The 23,439-nt window shown below is 37.2% G+C and overlaps 1 protein-coding gene across 2 annotated transcripts in view; it reads left to right on the top strand.

Annotated features, from left to right (window-relative positions):
* tmtc3 (transmembrane O-mannosyltransferase targeting cadherins 3) overlaps window positions 1-23,170 on the top strand; it is a 28,768-nt gene extending 5,598 nt beyond the window's left edge. For both annotated transcript variants that reach the window (XM_005947508.3, XM_005947507.3), the window contains exons 5-14: window positions 2,865-2,980; window positions 3,408-3,580; window positions 8,595-8,847; window positions 11,475-11,623; window positions 11,825-11,945; window positions 12,115-12,226; window positions 16,926-17,029; window positions 17,703-17,872; window positions 18,112-18,338; window positions 20,263-23,170. In XM_005947508.3, the coding sequence (XP_005947570.1) occupies window positions 2,865-2,980; window positions 3,408-3,580; window positions 8,595-8,847; window positions 11,475-11,623; window positions 11,825-11,945; window positions 12,115-12,226; window positions 16,926-17,029; window positions 17,703-17,872; window positions 18,112-18,338; window positions 20,263-21,161 (2,324 nt within the window). In that variant the 3' untranslated portion in view covers window positions 21,162-23,170. The remainder of the gene's footprint in view (window positions 1-2,864; window positions 2,981-3,407; window positions 3,581-8,594; window positions 8,848-11,474; window positions 11,624-11,824; window positions 11,946-12,114; window positions 12,227-16,925; window positions 17,030-17,702; window positions 17,873-18,111; window positions 18,339-20,262) is intronic.
* The last annotated feature ends 269 nt before the right edge of the window (window positions 23,171-23,439 follow it).

Below are 23,439 nucleotides of genomic sequence, written 5' to 3'. Positions count from 1 at the left end.
CTGGCAAATATTTTTTTATTCCCAAGCAATTTGAAGTCTACAGTTCTATAGTAAGAAAGATGATTCATGTACATGCAATCTTCCCAGGAGTCGATGTCTCAGGAAATTTACCCCAAGATCATCATCAAAAAACTGTAGCGCTCCAGCTCATGTCAGTTAGATGTTCAAGTCCATGTCAATACAATTAGAAAAAGATGAAGCAAGTATGGCTCGTTTGGAATGGTTTCTAGAAGAAAGCCCAGGCAGCACAGCATAGGTTTGCAAAGTGGCATCAAACCGCAAGATTTCTGGAACAATGTCCTTTAGACGGAAAAATCCAAAGTGCAGATGTTTGGTTATGATGCATAGTGCTGTATATAGAAAACCACAGCAAATCAGCAAACATACCCCATACTGCCTGTCAAGCACAGCGATGGGAGTGTGACAATTTAAGATTGTTTTGCAGCCACAGACCTGGGTACTCTCCAGTCATTGAACTCCTCTATATGCCAAAGTATTCTAGAGTCAAAGGCCCTCTGTCTGACAGCTAAAGCTTAATCAAAATTGGGTCACACCGCAGGACATTGAGCTGAGGTACAGCAGCAAATTCACAACAGAATGGCTGAAAAAGAAATGAATCCAGCTTTTGCAATGCTCTAGTCAAAGTCCAGACCTCAATCTGATTGAAATGTTGTGGTAAGAGCTATGCATAAATGAGTGTTTGCAATCTTCAATTATCTGATGTAAAAGACTGATAAAGTCATACAGAAAGCAATTACTTAAACTTGCTGCTGCTAAAGGTAGCTCTAAAGCTGCTGAATTATGGGATGCGTCTGGATTCTCACACACAGCTTCTGCATGTTTTGGAAAGTTTTTGTTAAATAATAATGACACTGTATAATATTCATCTCAGGTTGTATTTTTAAGACTATTAGGTCAGTTTTTATGATGTCCTGATATGTAAAACCTTGGAAATGACAGAGGGTAGAGCAGGGCGATATTACCAAAAATATTTATCACGATATACATTTGAGAATTTGCGATAATGATATAATTGACACTAGACAAAATACTTTACAACTCTACAACTTTATTATTAAGCAGCTGTTTTTTATGTGCATTAAAGTTATATAAAAAATTAACAGTGCAAATGCAAATTCCTTGCTGACAGTTTAACCAAAAGGCATTTCCAGTGGAAATTGGCCGACATATCCTCAGCATAACCATGTATAATATCCACAAAACTTAAAAAGAGGTTATACACACACAATACAGTAATATTATGTTGAAGCACAGTACGTATCACTCCGCGAGGCTCCTGCCTATGATAGACGTAATGCTCCGACAATCCATCAAGCGGTGCGGCTTCGTAGCTTAGCAAAGTCCTACTAAAACATTTGACAGATTTTCGAGCGCCGTGTACCACATAAAATCGTTTTGAGGTCAGTAAACACAACCAGAATTCATACATAAGGCACACGGGATTATAAGGGGCACCGTCGATTTTTCAGAAAAATCAAAGGATTGATTTTAAGTGTGCCATATTTTCCAAAAAACACAGTAATAATGACGGCCCGCTAGCATGCTCTACTAAAAATAGTGCTTTGTTGTGTGTCTGATGGACGAAAGCTAAACCAGTTCCACACCACTGAAGTTGAACCATTTTTACAAACCAATTCTGGTTCATTTGTTTCATTCACCGATCTGCTTTCGCTCTTCTCATTCATGCTTTTTTCACCATGTGCATATGAAAACAAAGGCACTGCGCATGCGCATTTTACCCATATTATATCGCGATATTTTATTTTCTTATCGTTGCCCAACATTATACCGCGAACGGCATGATATGGCCCAGCCCTAACAGAGGGTATACTTTCTTTTTAGTATGGCTACACCTACCATGCTCATCTAGATGCCTCTAGATGATGCAGCTGTATGTATTCACCAGTCTCCCAAAACAAATTTCTCTAGACCACGTGAAAGAAATCTCTTAAAATTTGGAATTCAGTTGAATTTGGTAAACAAGCACACAATTTCCGTCAAATGTTTTATTGGATAAAATTAGAAAGTGATAGCATTTTGTATCCAAGAGTTCAAATTTAAACTTTATTCTAACGTCATAATGTTCTGTAAAAAACCAATTTCTGCAGTTATTCAACACTAAAGCTTAGGAGCAGAGGAGGAGATAAAATGTTTGTTTTGTTGAGATATTGAGTTTGTATCAGTTGTCCAGTTGTATTCATCTGTGGTACTTCCTTTTTTAAATTGCTCTAGTTTTCAAAGAAGATATCACTGTGTGCAAGTCTGGACCTGCATGTTTGCTGGTGAACACACATAACTGTGAGGCAGTAATTTTTAGTTCTGAAGATGCAAGATCAAGTAATTGGTTATAACAGTAGCCTCAGGTTTTTAACTTGTATCCACGGTGAGCTGTTATGTTATTTTTTTTAATCATTCTTCTGTTTATATGTATCACAATAAATCAAACTATTAAAGTAACCCAATTTAACATGTATGAGTTTTCCCATTTCCCCAGTCTAGACAAATACTGAAAATATCAAAACTATTAACATAACACACCAAGAATTATGAAGTAAAAAGTGGATTCAATCGTTCAAATTACTTTTTTATAGAATCTTCTTTATGAGGTTTCCACCTTTTACTGTTCAGTTTTATTATCACTGAAGACAAAATTGTTTCTAAACTTGTAACTGGTGCTATATGGAGACGTTAATATGACATCTCAGAGGTTTTTATGTTCATAATGGATCAAGAGAATTTGTTGCATTTGTTAAGTTACCAATGCACCAGTGGCTACAAGGTTAATAAGTTGTCATGTGTGTATATTAATATATATATTTTTGTTTTTTTCTTCTTTTGTTCAGTTTGGCCTCCCATTGCTCTGACAGTAGTTTTAGTGGCAGCGGCAACACTGTGTAAGGAACAGGGAATCACGGTTGTTGGTGTCTGCTGTGTCTACGAGATCTTTGTTGCACAGGGGGTAAGGATCAGAAACTTTTTGTGTCATAAAACATTCTATAAATTATATCTACATCTGACCACACACACACACACACACACACTGTATCACAGTCATCCAGCTTTTTGTATTTACCCATGCTGACCACAAGATTTCTGCTTTGGAGATACTCACACTCAGTTATCAAGCTAGAAACCGTTTGACCCTTAGAACCAAGTGCACCAACTTCAAGAGTGGACTGTTCAGATCTTGACATGTCTTCTATCAATGCTTTATCTTTGAGTGTTCATAATGTTGTTGTTGTTGTTGTTGTTGTTTTTTATTTCTTCTATAGGCATAGATTTCATTATTCAGAGGTTGCTTCCTGGAATAAATGTATATGTCATATGGGTATTGCTTTACATGATGATGGTAAGTTGATTGTTTCTGTCTTTTTCGCCATTCTCAGTTTACATTGCCAATGCTGGTGGACACGATATGGCAAGTTCTGCAGGGTAAAGATGGGTTTCCCTATGCTGTCCTGCAAACTCTTCTGAAGCTCATTGTTCTAGTCATCAGCACCCTGCTGCTCGTTATTATCAGGGTCCAAGTCATTCAGTCGCAGCTTCCTGTCTTCACAAGGTAGGCAGTGTTACGGATGGAAAACTCACCAGCATTTTCATAAAATAAACTTTAGCCAGTTTTGTTAATTATTTATTTTTTAAGCTAAGCCAAGTGAACATAACAGGAATAACAAGAACGGCAGACGGTTCTGCTCAAAGGTCATTTTCATGGGAAGGAAAAGCCCAGTTTCAGTCATTTAGTGACCTGCTAAAAGGCACACATTTCACAATTTAAAAATATATTTTCTCTAAGCAAAATGATGTGTTGAAGAATTTTCAGTTTGTTTTAATTGATTTGTCATTAAATCTTTTGAGTTTGCCCTATTTTGTTTTTCCTCTCCAGACAAAAGAAAAATAAATTAGAAAAAAAAAAAAAAAAAAAAAAATATATATATATATATATATATATATATATATATTATATATATATATATGTATATATATATATATAGTATATATATATATATAATAAATATATATATATACAACATATATATATAATGTATAATATACAAATTATATATGTATAATTTGTATTGATGTAGTCTGGTAACATCAATTTGGTGTTCTTGGATTATATAATATTTACCAAGTTTTTCTTTATTGTTCTATAATAATATCTTACAGACAAGCAGTCACAAAGTGCTGTTAAAAAAATAGAGTAAAATAAATAAAACTAGGAGGAATCACAGTAAAATAGAAACAAGCAAGGGCTGTTGTACAAAGCCTCTCCTTGACTCTCCCCACTGGTGGTTGTTGTACCCTCTCCTCCTCCTATCTTTCAATGTGTTCTACACTTAGACTTTATCCTGGCAGGCCCCATTAGTATAATTTAGCACACAGACTGACCTTTCTTCCTAGCACTTATTCTTCATATAAGTGTTATATAAATAGGAAATAAATAGAATTTTCTTCTGTCCAATTATAGTAACAAATTCTATGTGTCTATGGGTCACTTTATGAGGAAGTTTGTCTCACCACATATGTCATGGAAAAGTATGGTCCTCGCTCTGTTGTTACAGAACCTCCCACAAAGATAGTTTTGAGTATTTGGTACACTGGTAATTAGAGCAGGGCGATATGACCAAAAATATTTATCACGATATACATTTGAAAATTTGCGATAACGATATAACTGACGATATAATCGACACTAGACAAAATGCTTTACAACTCCATGATAGGTTTGTAGCTTGCACCTATTCGCTGGAACGTTGAAGACAATATAATTACACAGCAAGCAAGACACGAAGTAGGCAAAGTTCTTCATGTTTCTCGTGCAAGGGAGAGAACCGGACAAACGCCGTTCCTTCGCTTGACCCCAGTTGCTCTCGTCCGCTCCCCCGTAACACTGCTCTTTTATTGAGGTTACATGAATATGCATAGGTTCATTAACATATGACGTCTACATACAAACAAAGAGTACCGTGCGTGCGTGTGTGCGTGCGTGCGTGCGTGGTCAGAGTGTGGCCCCATAAACGACTTCCCTTAACCTGCTGGTCTGGAAAATCCAACAGTTCATCTATATGTAAAAAAGCACTTAGACTAAAACTGACATAGCTACGTTAATCCTACCGTAAAACAATAAGACAAGGTACGACCTCTTCCCATGCGCCCAGGATGTAGCACACCAAGCCTTTGCAGCCTGCTAAAGATCACACATCCTATCACTACACAATTGATTATACACCTCTAAGCATATATGGTTAAATATTTCTAAGAATAAATGACAATCAACAATACAAAACCTAACACTCCACAACTTTATTAGTGCAAAAAACCCCATCAAAGTATTTTCACTTGAACAAGCAGCTGTTTTTTTTTTGTTTTTTTTATGTGCATTAAAGCTATATAAAAATTTTACTGTGGAAATGCAAATCCTTCCTGAGAGTTTAACCAAAAAACATTTCCAGTGGAAATTGGCCCACATATCCTCAGCATAACCATGTATAATATCCACAAAACTTAAAAAGAGGTTATACACACACAATACGGTAATATTATGTTGAAGCACAGTACGCATCACTCCGCGATGCTCAGCTTAGCAAAGTCCTACTAAAACATTTGACAGATTTTCGAGCGCCGTGTACGACATAAAATCGTTTCGAGGTCAGTAAACACAACCAGAATTCATACATAAGGCACACGGGATTATAAGGGGCACTGTTGATTTTCAGAAAAATCAAAGGATCGATTTTAAGTGTGCCATTTTCCAAAAAACACGGTAATAATGACGGCCCGCTAGCATGCTCTACCAAAAATAGTGCTTTGTTGTGTATCTGACGGACGAAAGCTAAACCAGTTCCACACCACTGAAGTTGCAGCATTTTTACAAACCGCTTCCTGGCCATCCGGTGAAACTGCTGGGAGGACAACGTTGGAGAAACGTTAACATTTTATTTGTACTGCATAATCTGCAGATTCTGACAGAAATCTGCAACTATCCTTTGAAGCACCGCTCCTCTAAAACAGCAATAAGGATAATTATTATTATTAGGATTATTAGGTTATCCACATTATTATGTAAATAACAAAATAACTTAAAGCAAAAATTGGGAAACGTAAAGTCCGAAGTCTTTATTTTAAGGGCCATCAGTCAAACAATACTGTTTGCTCTGGGTCTAAACAGAGCGCATTGTGTATGACGTCTTCTTTTGCGCATGCGGGCCGCTTTGAGCATTCACACTAGAGCGCGTTTGCTGTCGCATTTTATTTGTAGTGTGAACGAGCAGACAAAAAAATTGGATTTGATCAAAAAATTGGAATTGAGCATTAAGACCTGCAGTGTGAACGTAGCCATAGTCATGTTGTGAGACAAGGCAGCGCGTAATAGCAATATTGGGACTTTTGGGGGTGTGTGTCGTGGCTCCAAAAGGTTGGGAAACACTGCGTTATACTACTGGCTTATTTACTTTCATGTTACTCTGTAAAATCTTATGTAACGTACTGTCTCATAATTACCAATTAAAAATATAAGCCTAGAGGCTATGGCCCCTAATGAGGACACGTGATCTTTCTCTAAGTATTTAGGTATGAACACAAAGCTGACAGCATAAATCAAAGATGAAAACCAGAGACTTTAAGGAGACTTTAAAGCGACCTTTACGGTGATTCTACTGTAGAAACATGAACAGGTAGAAATAGAGGCTGCAGCCTGACTGGTCATTAGTTTGTTACTCGTTGAAGTTCAGCAGCGATTGGCTTCACCGCAAATGCCAGCTCGCCTTATCATGGTGCTGGGCTGGGGTCAGCATTTACTCAGCTTTAACATCACTCCGGGCTCTTGGCTAATGTAGCATTAGCATGCTGTGCTTGCAGAGAGCTAAAGTTGTGTTAACAGTATAATGCAATAAAAATAAAAGTAATGTCCATATCCACACTGTAAACTGCGCCACTATTTTCCTTCTCCAACACTGGAGAAATCAACCGATCGCAACCAGAGTGCAAGAACCGATAAGCGGAATCGATAGAAAGGCAGACTAACAATTCCAAGCAGTTGAACTTCCCATCCCTACCTATCATCTAGTATCATATTGAACAGTAGAAAAATGCTATACAAGAATCAGTCCATTTACCATTAACTGATTTTCAGCATTAACATGTGTTTCCTCTACCCTGCCATTAGTATGCTTCACTGTTGAACTTGGGGACTGCATCCTAATCTGAACAACAGCCTTTTTGTGGTACTTAATTGTATTACATGAATGTGTTGCGTAAAGTTGTTTAAACTTTAGCTGATGTACCTTAAATGTAACACACAGAACTATTAGTCATCATTGGAAGGTTTTTAACTATTTTTAAACAGAATTTACAATAGGTCCTTTGTAATGTAGATGAGAAGTTTCACGGTAAATCTCTTTAAAACACAGAGCCAGATGAATGACAGATATTTAATGCCCACATTCCTATAATATGGAGCTATTGTTAGGATATTCTAAGAGGTTAGAACACCATAAAAATGCCAGATTAGTAATAATTCAACTAGATTATGCATTTATTGAGCCTAAACTGTCTTGGAATTGTCTGCACAGGATTGAGCCTAATGCCATTTGACAGGAAAGATAAGATCCAGTTCCTAGATGGCCTAATCCTCTAGTTATAATCCTCAAGCTGTCTCCGATTGTCTGAGACGATTTCTGTGTTCAAGCCATAACAATACCACACCTTTAGATTATAAAATCCCCAGCTGTGATTATTGTGGACTGAAACGCCTCTGTAAAGCAAGTTTGGGCAATGTGCTTTGCCCAAACAGTTCAGATACAAAACACTCCTGCGGTTCCTATTGTAGCGTCTTTACTGGCAGCTGCATAGATAAACCCAGAGACCATCTTGTTATGAGATCACACCACCAGTAGCGACTGTTCATCATATCGGTAATTTGAACTATAAACACTTTGAGATTCCTTTAGAGCAAGGGTCTCAAACTCATTTTCACAGAGGGCCACATCAACATAATGGTTGGCCTCGAAGGGCCAGAGTAACACTATGAATGTAACAAAATACAATGTAATTTAAAATATACGAAATCACCCTTGTTTATATTCTTAGATAACCGTTTCTGTATTAAATTCTGTATGCATTGAAGTCAAGGGGGGCAGGACTATGGCACAACCAGCGTACGACAGAAGTGTAGTGATTTATGTAGATTTGTGTTGTGTCCTGGAAGAATTTCATTTGTCAGATAAACTTAGATACAATACAAATACACTACAGTATAACATTGTATTGCACACTATTATATACACTCCCACATTTCATGACATCTATGGTTTTCCTTATTTTTTTCACCCTCCACATTTATTATATACTTTATTTCAAGAAGAATATAATGTGATCCACAGCATCTGATATCAAAAATAAAATATAAATTCTGAATCATTTTTCTTTACTTGTTTTGCAGTAATTTGATCCTTCCAATCAGATAGAATAAAGCATTCATGATTTAAGAATTTCATGATAACACCAAGGAAAAGGGAAGTGGATAATATGTAATGTTTATCATCTCCTTCTCTCCCTATGTAATGTTCTTGCAGATTTGATAACCCTGCAGCAGTCAGCACTACACCCACCAGACAACTGACTTTCAACTACCTACTTCCTGTAAATGCATGGCTCCTGCTGAATCCCTCAGAGCTCTGTTGTGACTGGACTATGGGCACAATCCCCCTGGTGGAATCACTTGTAGATCTGCGTAACCTGGCTACACTAGTATTTTACATTTTTCTAGGACTGCTTGCTTATCACAGTCTGCGATACAGACACAGTTCTGCCAAGACAGTCATCATGGTGAGAGAAAATGTGGTTAAATAATGTATATATATATTTGTGTGCGTGTGCGTGTGCGTGTGTGTGTGTGCATTTTTATTTTTTTCACAAAAATAAACCAGACAGTTAGGCAGTTCTGAAAACTAAAGTGTTACCTCTGCTTGGTCAGGTTGTAATCAGTTTGATGCATCATCTCCACATCCAGTGTGGGCAAATGAGCCCCAGACTTAAATATACCCACCGTCCTGTTTCACTGTGGGTTTGATATATTGCATTTTATTCTGTTTTGTTAGTCTCCTTACATTAACTCTTCTGCTACTGCCACAAATCTAAAACTTGTAATTATTTATATTATTTCTAGCCACCCACTGTGAATTATTAATGTCTTGTCCAACCCCAAGTGTTTGGCCCTTTTTTCTTTTTTTCTCCTGAGACCACTGCTAAAAGCCGTCTTTTGACAGTATTTCTGCTGATTGGATTTTGGCCTTCATTATTTTTTTGTATCTGTGATAAGAGAGCTTTTCTGTTTCCCAGTAAACAAAGCTTAAGGTATTCATCTTCTGGTGGTGTGGCCTTGACCGGTGACGGGCCTTTATTTGTTGCTGAAAAGCAGATGCACTTAGACATATAGAACTTTAATAGAACACATAACACAAATATATCTATGTTTTCCTTCATTTTGTTGAAAAATAGTGAAATGGCAATTGGATTTGAATGGAATTGGAAATGTATAGGATCATAAATGTCTCCTTTTCACATCTTCTGTGTTTTTAAACATTCCCAAATCCTTATTTCTAGCTTTACATCAAAATAACACACAACAAAATAATAGATTTTCAGTACTGTAAGACTTTTGAACAGCACTCTTTATAACCATTGTTCTTAAGTATTTAGGAAAGTTTGGAGGTCAGTAAAAAGAAAAATCAAAAGTATTACTAGTGAGATATATGACCAACAAAATGTGGTTTCCTTTCTTGGGGAACATAGCAAGGTTCTTGAAGTATTTGCACAATATTGACTTCAATTCAATTCAGTTTTAGTTATATAGCAACAGTCGCCTTAAAGTGCTTCATATTGTACAGTATTCATTATACTCAACTCAAAATACAACAGTATTTTGAGTTGAGTATCTGTAATAGCCTAAGCATATGATCTACATAGGCCAAAATTGTTTTTTTTTGTTCTTTTTTTTGATTTGGGGGGGGGTTGTTGTTTTGTTTTTTTGTTTTAATAGCGTCTGTCTGCTTGTGGGGAAAAGAATAACATGCTGACTTGAATTACTTTCTACTACATTCTAACTGTAGGCCCTTTACCCCCCTCTGTATTGCCCTGGGTTCACATTGCATACCGTTTGCATAGCTTAATGGGATGTAAACAGATTCTAAGTACTAGAACTCATTTTTGTGTGTGTGTGTGTTTTTTGTTTTTTGTTTTTTTTTTTTTAATGCAAAATACCATAGAAGAGCCCTGACTTTAGAATAAAAAGCTAAAGTGGTTCCTTGTGTCCACTGGTCATATCCACTGCTTAGTAGACATTCCAGATAATGATACTTTATCCTACTAAATTGGGTAGTGGCTCAACATACAACCTGATGCAATAGTTTACCATTATGTTTTTTGTGTGTGTTTGTGGGGGGTTGTTGTTTGTTTTCTTTTAAGACAAATTTTATTACCACTCTTTGTGTATATTTCGCTTTTTTCGGCAAATGAAGTTGGCCAGCAGAAATGAGCAATGAAACACAAGTTCTTAGTTGAGCTTTGAAGGGATGAATGGGTGGTGAATGTTTACAGAGGTACATAGAAACAAATTAGCATGTGTTGTGCAATAGGTTCATTGTTCTCATGCTTAAAGGTCAGTAAACTTGCTCACAATATTGCTCTAAGCTTCAGCTTTAGAAAGGGGAACACAAGTCAGCACAAAAAACTGAATTATGACCTTTTGCATTGTTTACTCTGGTTTGCTAAGAGCCTTTTGGAAAATGTTGCATAACAATATCACAACACATTAACATACTGCATCACTGCAAGGTTGCCAGCTGTCTAACATGGAGCATGAGATATTAATAAATAGTTTTAGACAACCACTGTCCACTGAGGAGCCCCATTCTAGATTGTAGATGTGCTGCAGGAACTATCACAGAGTCAGTTTTTAGTGCTGAAGCTCGTCTTTATTTGGAATTCTGTTTGATATTTTGGAGATTGATCAGTCCAGTAGTTTTGCATATTTGTAAGATGAAATCATAGACAAATTTTGTAGGCGTTTAGCTGATAGCAAAATTAAGGCTGAGTTCAAAGAGATGTAGTGTGTGAACTTGGTGGCATTGTGGCTAATGTGACATCAGTTTTACCTTTATCTTTAAATTATTGTAAGTTTTACAAATTACAGATTTTAACCTAACCACCTGCTACCTACAAGTGAATGAAGTATTAATGAACTTCTGAGATTTAAACATCAGAAGAGCTGCCAAATTGAACACATGTCAAAATCCAGTTTTCTTGTTTTTAGACACAGACTTTTTTTTTCCTTAGGTCCGTCTCCATGATAATTTCTGAGTGTTCAAGTATTTCAAAAAAAAAGCTCTGAGCTTGTCATATGAACTGACATATTATTTCTTTCTTTTGTGCGTGTTTGTGTGTGTGTCCTGCAGGCCCTGTCTTTGATTGTCCTGCCTTTTATTCCAGCATCCAACCTCTTCTTCCCTGTGGGGTTTGTCGTAGCAGAGAGAGTACTTTATGTTCCCAGTATGGGGTTCTGTGTTCTTGTTGCACATGGATTCAAGATGATCTCACATAAAGGGTAGGTTCTTGTCCAAAATGACGTTTAAAAGAAGAATCCCTCAGAAGTGCGAAACTGTTTGTTAAATTATGAGTTTCTGTTTGTGGTTACACTTTTACCCTTTTTTGTTTTTTAACATTGGTGCAGATATTTAGGTTTTGTGAAGATTGTGAAAATGTATATTTAAAATTACATTGATCTGCTTAATAATTTCCTTTGTAGACAATTGAAGAAGATTTCCTGGTTGATGATTGGAGTGCTGCTAACTACGTACACAGTGAAAACTTTTCATAGAAATTGGGACTGGGAGTCAGAATATACTCTCTTTACATCTGCCTTGAAGGTATGATGGAAATGCTGTTTTTGTGGTGGCAGAGTGTCATGTCAGTTTGCCAATGCCTGTAAACACCTTGTGATTAAAAAATTTTGAGTAAACCAGAATTAATCATCCACTCACAAAACTGATGAATGTTTATTATCGTTATGTCTCTTTTAATTTGTCATCTACTCAGGTTAACAAGAACAATGCCAAGTTGTGGAATAATGTTGGCCACGCTTTAGAAAATCAGAACAATTATGCAAAGGCTTTGCGGTATTTTCTCCAGGCTACTCGAGTCCAACCAGGTGAGACACTTTGATGTCATTCATAAATCATTGAAAAAGGAAGGATGGTTTCATGGAAGTGATGAAAAATCCACTACAGTTTGCAAAATTCTTTCTTAAGAAGATCAACAAATAGTTGATCTTCTTACAAACTTTTTTTTTTTTTTTTTTTTTTTTTTGTGGAGGATACCAAATGAGGTTACAGTATTTTTCTTTGTGTTGAGAGTAACTGTTTTACTTGTTGTTCTACCTGTTCCAACAGGTATACGAAAACAGAAACACCGTATAATACAGCATAACTGCTTTAAACACTAATATTAAATGAAAAAGACCCAGAAGTGTAGACATTCAGCTTTAGTTTAGTGGGTTGAATAAAAAGATTGCATAAAAATGTGAGGAACTAAAGCATTTTTAAACACAATCTCTTCATTTCAGGGACTCAACTTAAGTAACTAAAAATAAAATTTCATTTCTAATGAAACTTCATTTCAAATACTTAGTTGGGTTTCCTCCATTTTAACATCAGGTCTATACTGCAGCAGCTTTCAGTTGCTTTTTGTTTGTGTGTCTTTCTGTCCGAAGTTTAGTCTTCAACACGCGAAATACATGCTCGATTGGGTTAAGATCAAATGTCTGACTTGGCTATTCAAGAATATTCCACTTCTTTGCTTTAATAAACTCCTGGGTTGTTTTGGCTGTATGTTGTGAAATGCCTCCCAATTATTTAACTTCATTCAGCTCATTTTGGGCAGACAATAGGTCTCTAAATACTGCTCTAAAAATTGCTTTCTTTCTCAGGATGTACCAAGCTGTAAATTTTGTCGCTCCTAATATTGTAGCAATTTCTCAGATGGGTTTTTCTGTTTTCGGAGCTTAAGGGTGGCTTGTTTCACCTGCATGGAGAGCTGCTCTGACCGCATGTTGTCGGTTCACAGCACAGTCTTTCAGATGGAAGCACCAGACCTCAGATCAGCTCCAGGCCTTTTATCTGCTTAATTGATAATGACAAAACAAAGGAATTGCCCACACCTGCCCATGAAATGGCCTCTGAGTCAACTGTCCAATTACTTTAGGTTCCTTTAAAAAGAGGGTTGCACATGTTAAAGAGCTGAAATTCCTAAACCCTTCGTCCAATTTGAATGTGGATACCCTCAAAGGAAAACTGTGTCCATGTCCACTATATAACTGTAATTAGAATATGTTTCAGTGAGAGAGAGAGAGAGATCCTATTCTTGCCATTAACCATGGTGAGCATGAAAATGTTTGTTGATTGAAAAAGAATCAAAGAAAAATCCCTTACATTGTTCAGCTGATCTTTCTATTGTTTATGGTAGACTAAACCATCTATCAGTCTACATGAAGGAAATTAGCCTTTGTGCTCTAGCCCAGCGGTCCCCAACCCCCGGGCCTTGGACTGGTATCGGTCTGTGAGTCGTTTGGTACCGGGCCGCGAGAGTTGAGGCTCAGGTGTGAAATGTATGGTTTTTAGGGTTTTTATTGGTTTTCGGCGTTATTTTGTTGTCGTTTTTATCGTTTACTCGGTTTTCCTGGGTCTTTTCACGTGTGTTATGAATAAATCTTCTTTTTTTCGGTACCGGTACTAGTTTTATTTTGTTGTATTTATCCGCGACACCTTAAAGGCCGGTCCGTGAAAATATTGTCGGGCATAAACCGGTCCGTGGCGCAAAAAAGGTTGGGGACCGCTGCTCTAGCCCATTAGTGCTCTACCCATGGTGTAGCCAAAAAGACCCATAACAGTCCTCAGGCCTATTTACTTTTCTGCCAGAAACCATGTTTTATGTCTGTCATGTAAATAACCTCAGTTTCACTGGTGGCTGGATACAACTGCAAGAAAGTAATTCTAGCTTGAGATGGTCAGAGGTTCTCATTGTACTTCTCATAACATTGTTCATTTTTCAATTTGTAGGAATAGTAAGCAAGTACAAGTCATTGTGCTTTTTGATTATCTTATTTCAGGGTATGATTTTTGCTAATTTTGTTTGTCTTGTAGAATTAGTTGTAAGGTTTTTTGTTTTGTTTTTTCTTTCGTATTTAAAAATGCACACAGCAACTATTGTACAATAATTGCACTTACACAAGATACCATTTTTCCTCTTCAAATTCAAACAGCAAATCAAGGAAGCTTATACAGTGTGTGAAATGCTTATTTGATTCCCTGCTGAGTTTTTCTCCCTTGCAAACAAATGAATAATCTAAAATTTTTATGGTAGTTTCATTTTATTGGAGAGAGACAGAATGTCAACTAAAAAACAAATCCAAAGGTGTCTGCATGTCACGGAGTAAAATAAGTACTTGATCTCTAAGCAAAATATGACTTAGTACCCTAGTATTTTTTGTACGGTAAGATTGTTATTGGTGCACTTTTGCCTTTATTGGATTGTGGAGCAATGAAGGACAGGAAATTAGGAAGAAAGAGAGAGGCCTCTCTAAATCCTTTGTTTGTTGGCTTCTGCTTGGCATCTCAAAGCTTCAGTTCCCTTGACAGATTTTCTATAGGATTAAAATCTGGATGTACTCCACTCCATGACCTTAATGTGCTTCTTCTTTAGCCACTCCTTTGTTGCCTTGGCAGTATGTTTTCGGTCATTGTAATGCTGGAAGAACCATCCAAGACCTTTCTTCAGTGTTCTGGCTGAGAAAAGGTTCTCATCCAAATTTTTACAGTATACGTTCCATCCATTGGCCCCTCAATGCAATAAGTTGTCAATACACTTGGCAGAAATACAGCCTCAAAGGTTAATGTTTCCACCTCTGTGCTTGATTGTGGGGATGGGGTTCTTTGGGTCATACTCAGCATTTCTCTTTTTTCAAACACAACTGATGATAAAGAGCTTGATTTTGATTTCATCTGACCACAGCACTTTCTCCCAAACCTTCTCTGAATCATTACGTGTTAAATGGCAAGGTTAAGACAGGCATATAGATCTGCCTTCTTGAATAGGGGGACACTTGTGGGCACTGCAAGATTTCAGTCCATCACGGCGTAGTGTGTTACCAGTGGTGTTCGTGGTGACTGTGGTCCCAAGCACCTAACAAGCACAGACAGCCAGGATGTAGTTTTGGGCTGATCTTCCACCTTTCATGTAATGTATTTTTTCTGGATTTTTAGCTGATATGTTGTCTCTCTATTAAAATGAAACTACCGTAAAATTTAGAGACTTCATTTCTTTGTTAGCAAACTTATAAATTCAGCAGGGGTTTAAATAATTATTTCCCCACTGTAGGTAATCACTGCTTACATTATTGCTTGACTCTTCCAAAAACTCTTAACAGCTATGTCACGTGGTAAGCCAGTAATGTGACTTCAGATTGCATTGATAGTGTATCATAAACTGTTTGAACTACTGGTTCCAACCTTTTTCATTTAAGTTTTAGTAAAGTAGGAACTTGTTTTAACAAAGGATATTGTGCATTGCTCAAAAGACCTAAGCTGTCTGTTAATGCATTTGCTTGTTTTCCTATAGTCAGGGGAACAAAAACAATCAATGGGAAATTGTAAAATTAGATTTAAAAATAAAGGGGGACAGACGACAATAGACTAAAGTATGGCAAAGATTCAAAGAAAAAACACAGAATATTGAGAAATTAAATGTAGGCTCCATCAAATGGGCTGCAAATTCACATGTAACAGGGTGTTTTTGTGTAATGAAGTTAACTCAATGATTTAATTCGGCAGCAGTTTAGAAGAAATGAAAAGGGTGACTGTTGGAAGATTAAATGCTTACATAGTAACACTCTTGGCTAAAAATATGACCAAAAAATCCCCTGGACATCTAGTTCAGTTGAAAGTACAACAAGCTTTTTTTTTTTTTTTTTTAAACTTCTCTTGACACATAGTTAATAGGCAGTCAGTTGTTATGAGTCCATTCATTTTACTCTAAGATCTCATGACTGCAGTCAAACAGGCCAAAACTATAATCCTACTATCTAAAGCAGGGGTGTCAAACTCAAATACACAGTGGGCCAAAATTCAAAACTGGAACAAAGTCGCGGGCTAACGTTAATATTTATTGAAAAAAAAATCTTCCTCCAGATATAAGAATGAATCTTTTCTTATGGACTCAAATAAGTTTTGAATATGAATATGGAACAAGCAAAGCTTAATACTAAGCAATATATATATTAGCTGTATAATACCAGTAGGCCAGCTCTAATAGTAATTTAGTATGGTTTCGCGGGCCAAATGTAATTAGGCTGCGGGCCAAATTTAGTTTGACACCTATGATCTAAAGTGTATCATTTCGATATCTTGGGCATCTGTCTGTGTTTTTGTTTTTTTTTAATTTGTGCTTAATGCCTTAGTTTAGAGGAAGCCTACCATAAACTGAGATATCCACAGCTTTGCCGGTTCATCACCCACAAGTGTTTCCCCAAGATTAGCAATGTAAACACATTTTCCCAGCGAGGATTTCCTGCTCTGCTAATCAAGCATCAGTTCTGGCTTTACAAACTGACCTCTTTTAAAGCTTAATTTTTCTTGCGTCTTCCTAGAAGGATTAAATAAGCTCCTCAAAATAATGTTGCTTGTTTTGTCTTACACTATTGATGGTATAGTTGAAAATCATTTATATTTTCTAGTCATGTTTAGCATTAGTTGGCATTTAATATAGTCATGTTTAGTAAATGTGTTAAAACGCACATAAACAGATGGAGTAGGATTTTGTTTTCTCACTGCACTTTCTCATTCTTGTTGCTGCAGATGATATTGGTGCTCACATGAATGTTGGAAGAACCTACAAGAATTTGAACAAGTCCAAAGAGGCAGAAGAGGCTTACTTGGTTGCCAAATCCCTCATGCCGCAGGTATTTAATCATTTGCTTTTTTTGTTTTTTCTGCTTCCTTTTATGCAATTGTTACTCATTCCTGGCTGTAAGGTTCATTGTAGTCACTGTTTACCACCTGTTGGTGGCAGATCATGCAGCATACAATAGCCTTTCAGTCATATCATGGAAAACTTTAATTATATATAACGAACGTGGGCATGATGTTGATGAATTATAGTTATTTTGCTTATTTAATTACAATGTTAGGATCAACACTTACAGGATTATTCCTGGCTCAGATATGGGGTTTCTGGGGTGACTATACCTTACATGGCAGAAACATTAAGTAAATATCCTTGTTATTTTAACTCCACTTTCAGTAAATTAGTAAACAACAATTAACAAAACTGGTTGAAAAAGCAAAAATAACTTTCTTATAATGCAAACTTTTACTGGGGGTACCAAGTTCTTCTATTCAGGAAAACAACCTTCCCAGGCTTAAAGCAATGATAGTGATAAGAGGTATAGTTGCAAGTTGCATTACCCAGAAAGGCCTGAGCCAAAAAACAGGGACTAGAAATCTGCATTAAAATCTAATCTCTCATAACATACTGTAATATGATGATTTTTTTCCACTCCCTTCAAATTCTCTACTTTATTTGATGTTACACAAGCTTTGATTCTAATGAAATGTTGTTTGTCCACACATTAGGTTATTCCTGGTAAGAAGTATGCGACGCGTGTTGCCCCAAACCATCTCAATGTTTACATAAACCTAGCAAATCTGATCCGGGCCAATGATTCGCGGCTGGAGGAGGCTGATCAGCTCTACCGGCAAGCAATAAGCATGAGACCAGACTTCAAACAAGCTTACATCAGCAGGCAAGTTTTGTTTTGATTTTTTTTAAACTCTTTATCTGTCAGATAAAGAGTTAAAATGGCACACATATTCTTTAATAAATGAATAAAATCTTGATCTTAAATGTATTACTGTCAAAGATTTGTACTGAGACATTCCCCTTATCTCAAATTTTGTTGGTCAAGTAATGTAGTAATGTGTTAGTGTTTTTTGCATTATCACCTCTATATGTATTTATTTATTTGTTTTCTTTTTGACTCAGAGGGGAACTGCTTCTCAAGATGAACAAGCTTACAGAAGCCCGGGATGCCTATCTCAGAGCCTTGGAGCTTGATCGCACCAATGCTGACCTGTGGTATAACCTGGCCATCGTCTACATTGAGATGAAAGACCCATCTGAAGCCCTGAAGAACTTCAACCATGCTCTGGAGCTCAACCCACGCCACAAGCTGGCACTCTTTAACTCAGCACTTCTCATGCAGGAGTCTGGTGAGTGTAATGAAGATATAAATAATTTAAGCATGATTGTTCCTCATAAGAGGAATGAGGAGAGCCTTACTTGTCACTTGTTAAAGGAAATAACCTTGTATTACCTTTAGGGTGTAACCAGATGCTTATTTTGAAGCGCACACTGCATGTACTGACAGATGTTCTTAGCCAAGTTTCTGTTCATTCATCCTTCATCAGCTCAGTGGTAAAAGTGTTTACTAGTTTCTCCACCCCTGTATTTTTTTTTTTTTTTTTAAACACAGATGGCAAAACCATAATATCAGTTGTAATGACTCAGCATGGGAAAAGAAACACAACTCACAATAATTTCTATTGAGAGCTCCATTAGGTTTTCTTAGTGTACAGGTGATTAGCTGACCTGCTGGTCATATTAACTTTATACTAGACAGACACTGTGTACTGGTCATACACACTGTTATTTACTTTAAATCCATCAGCGAACAGCAACTAACCTGTTTATCCTGCACTAACTTGCAGAGTATTTCCATTCAACCGTTAAATAACACAGTTGATCTACCTTTGTTTGTTTTGCAGCAGATTTCACAATATCACAAAAAAAACAATGTCACATGTACAACCCAGAATCTGATTTTAAAACATGAGGACTTGCGCTTTAAATTTCCATTTTTATCAAATCTAACTTCTCTTCTTCCTCTCTTCTTCCTCTCTTCTCCTGTCTTTGTACATCATTACTTCCCACCTCTGTTTTTAAATGACCCACCAAACTGCTGCTGGAACATTGCTGCCGCAGGTCAATCAGAACGCCTTACTGATTGTAAGGGGCTAAACATATCAAGTACAGCACTTTTTAAAAAAAAAAAATTTCGTGCAAAATTATTTGAAAAACATTAGCAATTACTTTATTAGTTAAGTTCATCAGAGCACGTTTCCACTTTCCTTTTGTTTCACCTTGTCAAACAGTTTGTATTTCGGGGAATTCTTGGTTCAACAGGTCTGGCAATAATCGGCCTGGCTCTAGCAAATGAAATCGAATTCAGCTTTTCAAAAAATGGATGCATTATGATTAGTTGAGATAATCATTTTTTCCTGAATAAATTCGACTGTCATTTAAAAAAAATTCCATTTTGTTTTTACTCAGAGTATCTTTGTCTAATATTAAGATTAGTTTTATGCAAATGTGCAAAAAGAACAAAAAAATCCAGAAGGAGGCAAATATTCATTTTCCCTGTGTAAGAGTTGCGAGTTGGCAGGAGCCTATCCCAGCTACCATGGATAAATGGATGCAAGGATGGACAGATGGATAGCTCTGTATATGATCCATTGTCAGTTCTGACACCAAGACCAATAAGTCCACAATCTTTTCTACCGTAGATAAATAGACATGCATTGTAAGACTAATTAATTTCAATAAAGGTTAGCTTAACAGTGTGCTGTTGTAAAATAGACTGTCCTAGCATCCAGTACAGTCTCTCATAAATTCTACAGTCTGATTTTTAAATAAGCTGAAAACCCATGCACATATTAACTCTCACAAACCTCCATCCCTCAGGTTTTTGAATTGTGGATTCCATACTAATATATCAATATTAGCAAAATTTGGGGGAGAAAAGTCAATTAATCCACATTTCAATACATGAAAAACCTTGGTTCAATCACTGGTGGTGCTGACTATCCACTCAGTGCCCTTAAGCGATTGTGGAAAAGAGACATAACAAAATCACAAAACCTCAAACTGTAAAAAAAGATTGTAAATCATGTTTACTGCAAAGTTTGTTTCCAATGGATTTTGTCACATTTAGCCATTATTGTTTTAAACTTTTTCATACCAGCTAAGGGTAAAAAAAAATCTTGCACAATGCACATAAAAGCACCTTTTGTGGTTGAATATCAACGTTTGATTACCCAAATTCACCCTGTGCTTTGTGTCTGTTTCCTGTGACAGGTGAGCCCAAGTTCTGGCCTGAGGCCAACCGTCGTTTCCTCACCTATGTGGAGGAGGAGCCTGACGATGCCAATGGCTATTTCAATCTTGGCATGCTGGCCATGGATGCAAATGAAAATGCAGCAGCTGAGCGGTGGATGCGCAAAGCCATTGGTCTGCAGGCTGGTTTCCGCAGTGCTCTGTTTAACCTAGCTTTGCTCTACTCTCAATCAAAACGTGAAGTCGACGCATTACCTGTGTTGGATGAGTTGCTACACCACCATCCAGAGCACATCAAGGGCCTAATCCTTAAGGGTGACATCCTCATGAATCACAAGAAGGACACCCGTGGTGCTAAGGCCTGTTTTGAGCGTATTTTACGCATGGACCCCACCAATGTCCAAGGGAAGCACAACTTGTGCGTGGTCTACTTTGAGGAGCGCGACCTGCCACGGGCCGAGCGATGCCTGGAGGAAACGCTGGACCTGGCACCAAATGAGGAGTATGTGCGTCGCCACTTGAATATTGTACGTAGTAAAATGGCTGCCATGAGTGCAGCAGGCCAACCACTGTCTTCAGCTACCACTGAAGGAGCAACCACGGAGGGGGTAGCTGCATCATCCAAGGAGGAAGTGCTGCAGAGTGTTAAGGAGGGCACGGAAGAGGCTGCTGCGGGTGGAGAGGAAGGGAGGGGTGTTGATGCAGTTGGAAAGGAGGTTGGGGATGAGAAGAATGAGCGGAAATCCTCTACAGAAAGTGTCAGAGGTGTGGGTGTGGACCAATCAAAATCTTTAGATAATAGCCAGTCTGACAAGCGGACTAAGGGTAAGTCCACGAAGGACATTAAAGATATAGAGAAAAAAAGAGCAGCTGCCTTGAAGAGACTAGAGGAGATTGAGCGCATATTGAGTGGTGATTGACATTGTTGCCATTTTTAGCTGGACTACTTTTCCGGAGCTCTTTAATGCTCCAACTAAGACTTCTCCCCTTTAGCAATGTGTAATCATAATCAATTATCACTTTATTTCTTTGATTTATCTGCTTTCACAGGCCACTCAGTATTGTCTGCTGGTTTAACATTAATTATTTAAGGGAAATTTTGATCTGCACATGAAATTCACAACATTAACAGTAAAATTAAGCACAAAGCAAACTTGGGATGATCTATTTAAAGCTTATGTAGATGCCTATGTATGCATATGTGCTTTATCTGAATGGGATCACATATCATAGATCGGTAGTAGTTTGTTTTTTCATTTGTAATCATTGTTTATCACTGGATTTATTTTTTTTTTTTGTCTCACCAAGATGTGAGTCATTGCGCTATTGTTTTTAAAAACAGAATGATTGTATCGTGGACAATTAAGGGAAGTGACATGTTTGGCAGATTTCCTCAAAGCAGGATTATATCTGCAGAGTTTGCCCCCTCAAAATAAAACATACAGTGAACAAAATGACTCCACACTACATTGACATCAATCTACATATGTGTATTCCATTGCAGCAACATTTGTTAATCTTTATTGATCTCACTCAGTACTTCCTGCTACTGCAGTCTTTACCTCAAAATTTCATTGTGAACCTATCTAAAGATATTTATCTTATTCCTTTTGTCACATTACCCATCCCTCCCCCTAACATCTCTACAGCTGGCTCCTATGCTTCAGACACCATGGCCCCATTAGAGATGTTTTGGATGTCTTGGGGTTTTTTGTTTTTTGTTTTTTTTTTTTTGCTTTTTCCCCCTCCGTCTTTCCCAGTAAACTCCCATAGACATTGCTTTGACATTGGCGAGACCCATTTTATATGACCGTCAACAGTGACGCACGGTCATCCTCAGCGTCATGCGTTCTTCATTTGCCAAAGGTCCTTTCACATCAGAAGAAAGGGGGAGGGGGGGATTTTCAGAGCACATTTGAAAATCCATCCAAAAATGGATCTCCCGACATACTTCTCTGCAGTCATGATTTTTATTTTTTTGTTTTATCTTGCTGGGACTGAAACATTGAGGTATTCAACATTTTCAAATTTTGATAATAGACCTTGTATTTGGAGGAGGGCGGGGGTTGTTTTTCCAGTATTTACAGCTATGTGATCAGTCGGATCAAAAATGCCCCGAAGTACCAACAATAAAACTACACTTGATCTGCTGGTGAACATGCACACATAGTTTTTAGTTTTGTTTTGTTTTATTTGTTTTTTTTAAAGTGCACAGATTTCTCCCTCTTGTGTCCTTGGCTTTTTTTTTTTTTTTTTTGGTCATTACACCACTATAAAACCCTGTGGCTGATTGGCTACTGTTCAAGAGGTGTGATGCTTAAATCAGTAATGGTGAGGAAGTGACAAGCTTGAATACTACCTGGTACTGCAAATTGTTACTGTCACAGCCATCTACAGAAGCCATGATAGTCATGAAGAGCAGCCTATTGACTACATGATGTGGTTTCCTCTTCACAGTGCCGTAATTTGTTTCAGCAAATTGTTTTGCTTGGTACTTTTTTTTTTTTTAATTTCTCATAGGAGATCTGATTACTGTAGATTAGGAGTATTGTAGTGGTACTACAAAATCTTGCTATGCATTGTGTGACCCTTAAAGTCTATGTACATACATTTACAGGATATTGTATCCAGTGTTATTTATTATTTTGGTATGCGCTAGATGTTTTTGTTTACCACTGGTAATGGTTTCATTTCAAGGTGCGTTATTTAGTCTCTGCAAATTTGTGTGTATCGTCACATGTTTTTTTTTGTTTGTTTTTTAAAGTCCTGGATTTCAGTAGAGTTCATGTCAGTGTTAAACATGTACGAAATCATTCAACTGGCTGTCCAGTTAAACAAGTACAGTTTGGAACAAGGATGCATCCAGTTTGCCACGACTTCTGTTTCGCCTCATTTTGAGTAAGTTTTTGTAAGATTTTTTTTTCATTTCTTTTTTTTGAGGGGTTGGTTGTTTTTTTTATTTTTTATTTTATCTGTTGGTGGTGGGGTTGTCGGTTATTAAATAAAACTAGCTGAAAACTCCGTGCCTGTTCTTCTGTGTGTGTTACTAACGTACAGTAAATGTTCTTGAAATGGATTGATCCTACTGATTTGCTGCAGAAAATTTCAGTCTTTGAAAAAGGAAGCTATTGCTAGAGGTGCCTTAAATCTGTTTCTTCTAATGGGGGGGGTCCTGTGGTTGCAAAAAGGTTGAAGGTT

The sequence above is a fragment of the Haplochromis burtoni genome, unplaced genomic scaffold, assembly GCF_018398535.1.
Source record: "Haplochromis burtoni strain Fernald_Lab_line unplaced genomic scaffold, NCSU_Asbu1 Contig_530, whole genome shotgun sequence".
In the NCBI taxonomy this organism is placed as follows: domain Eukaryota; kingdom Metazoa; phylum Chordata; class Actinopteri; order Cichliformes; family Cichlidae; genus Haplochromis; species Haplochromis burtoni.
This window is presented reverse-complemented; position numbering and strand designations above follow the sequence as displayed.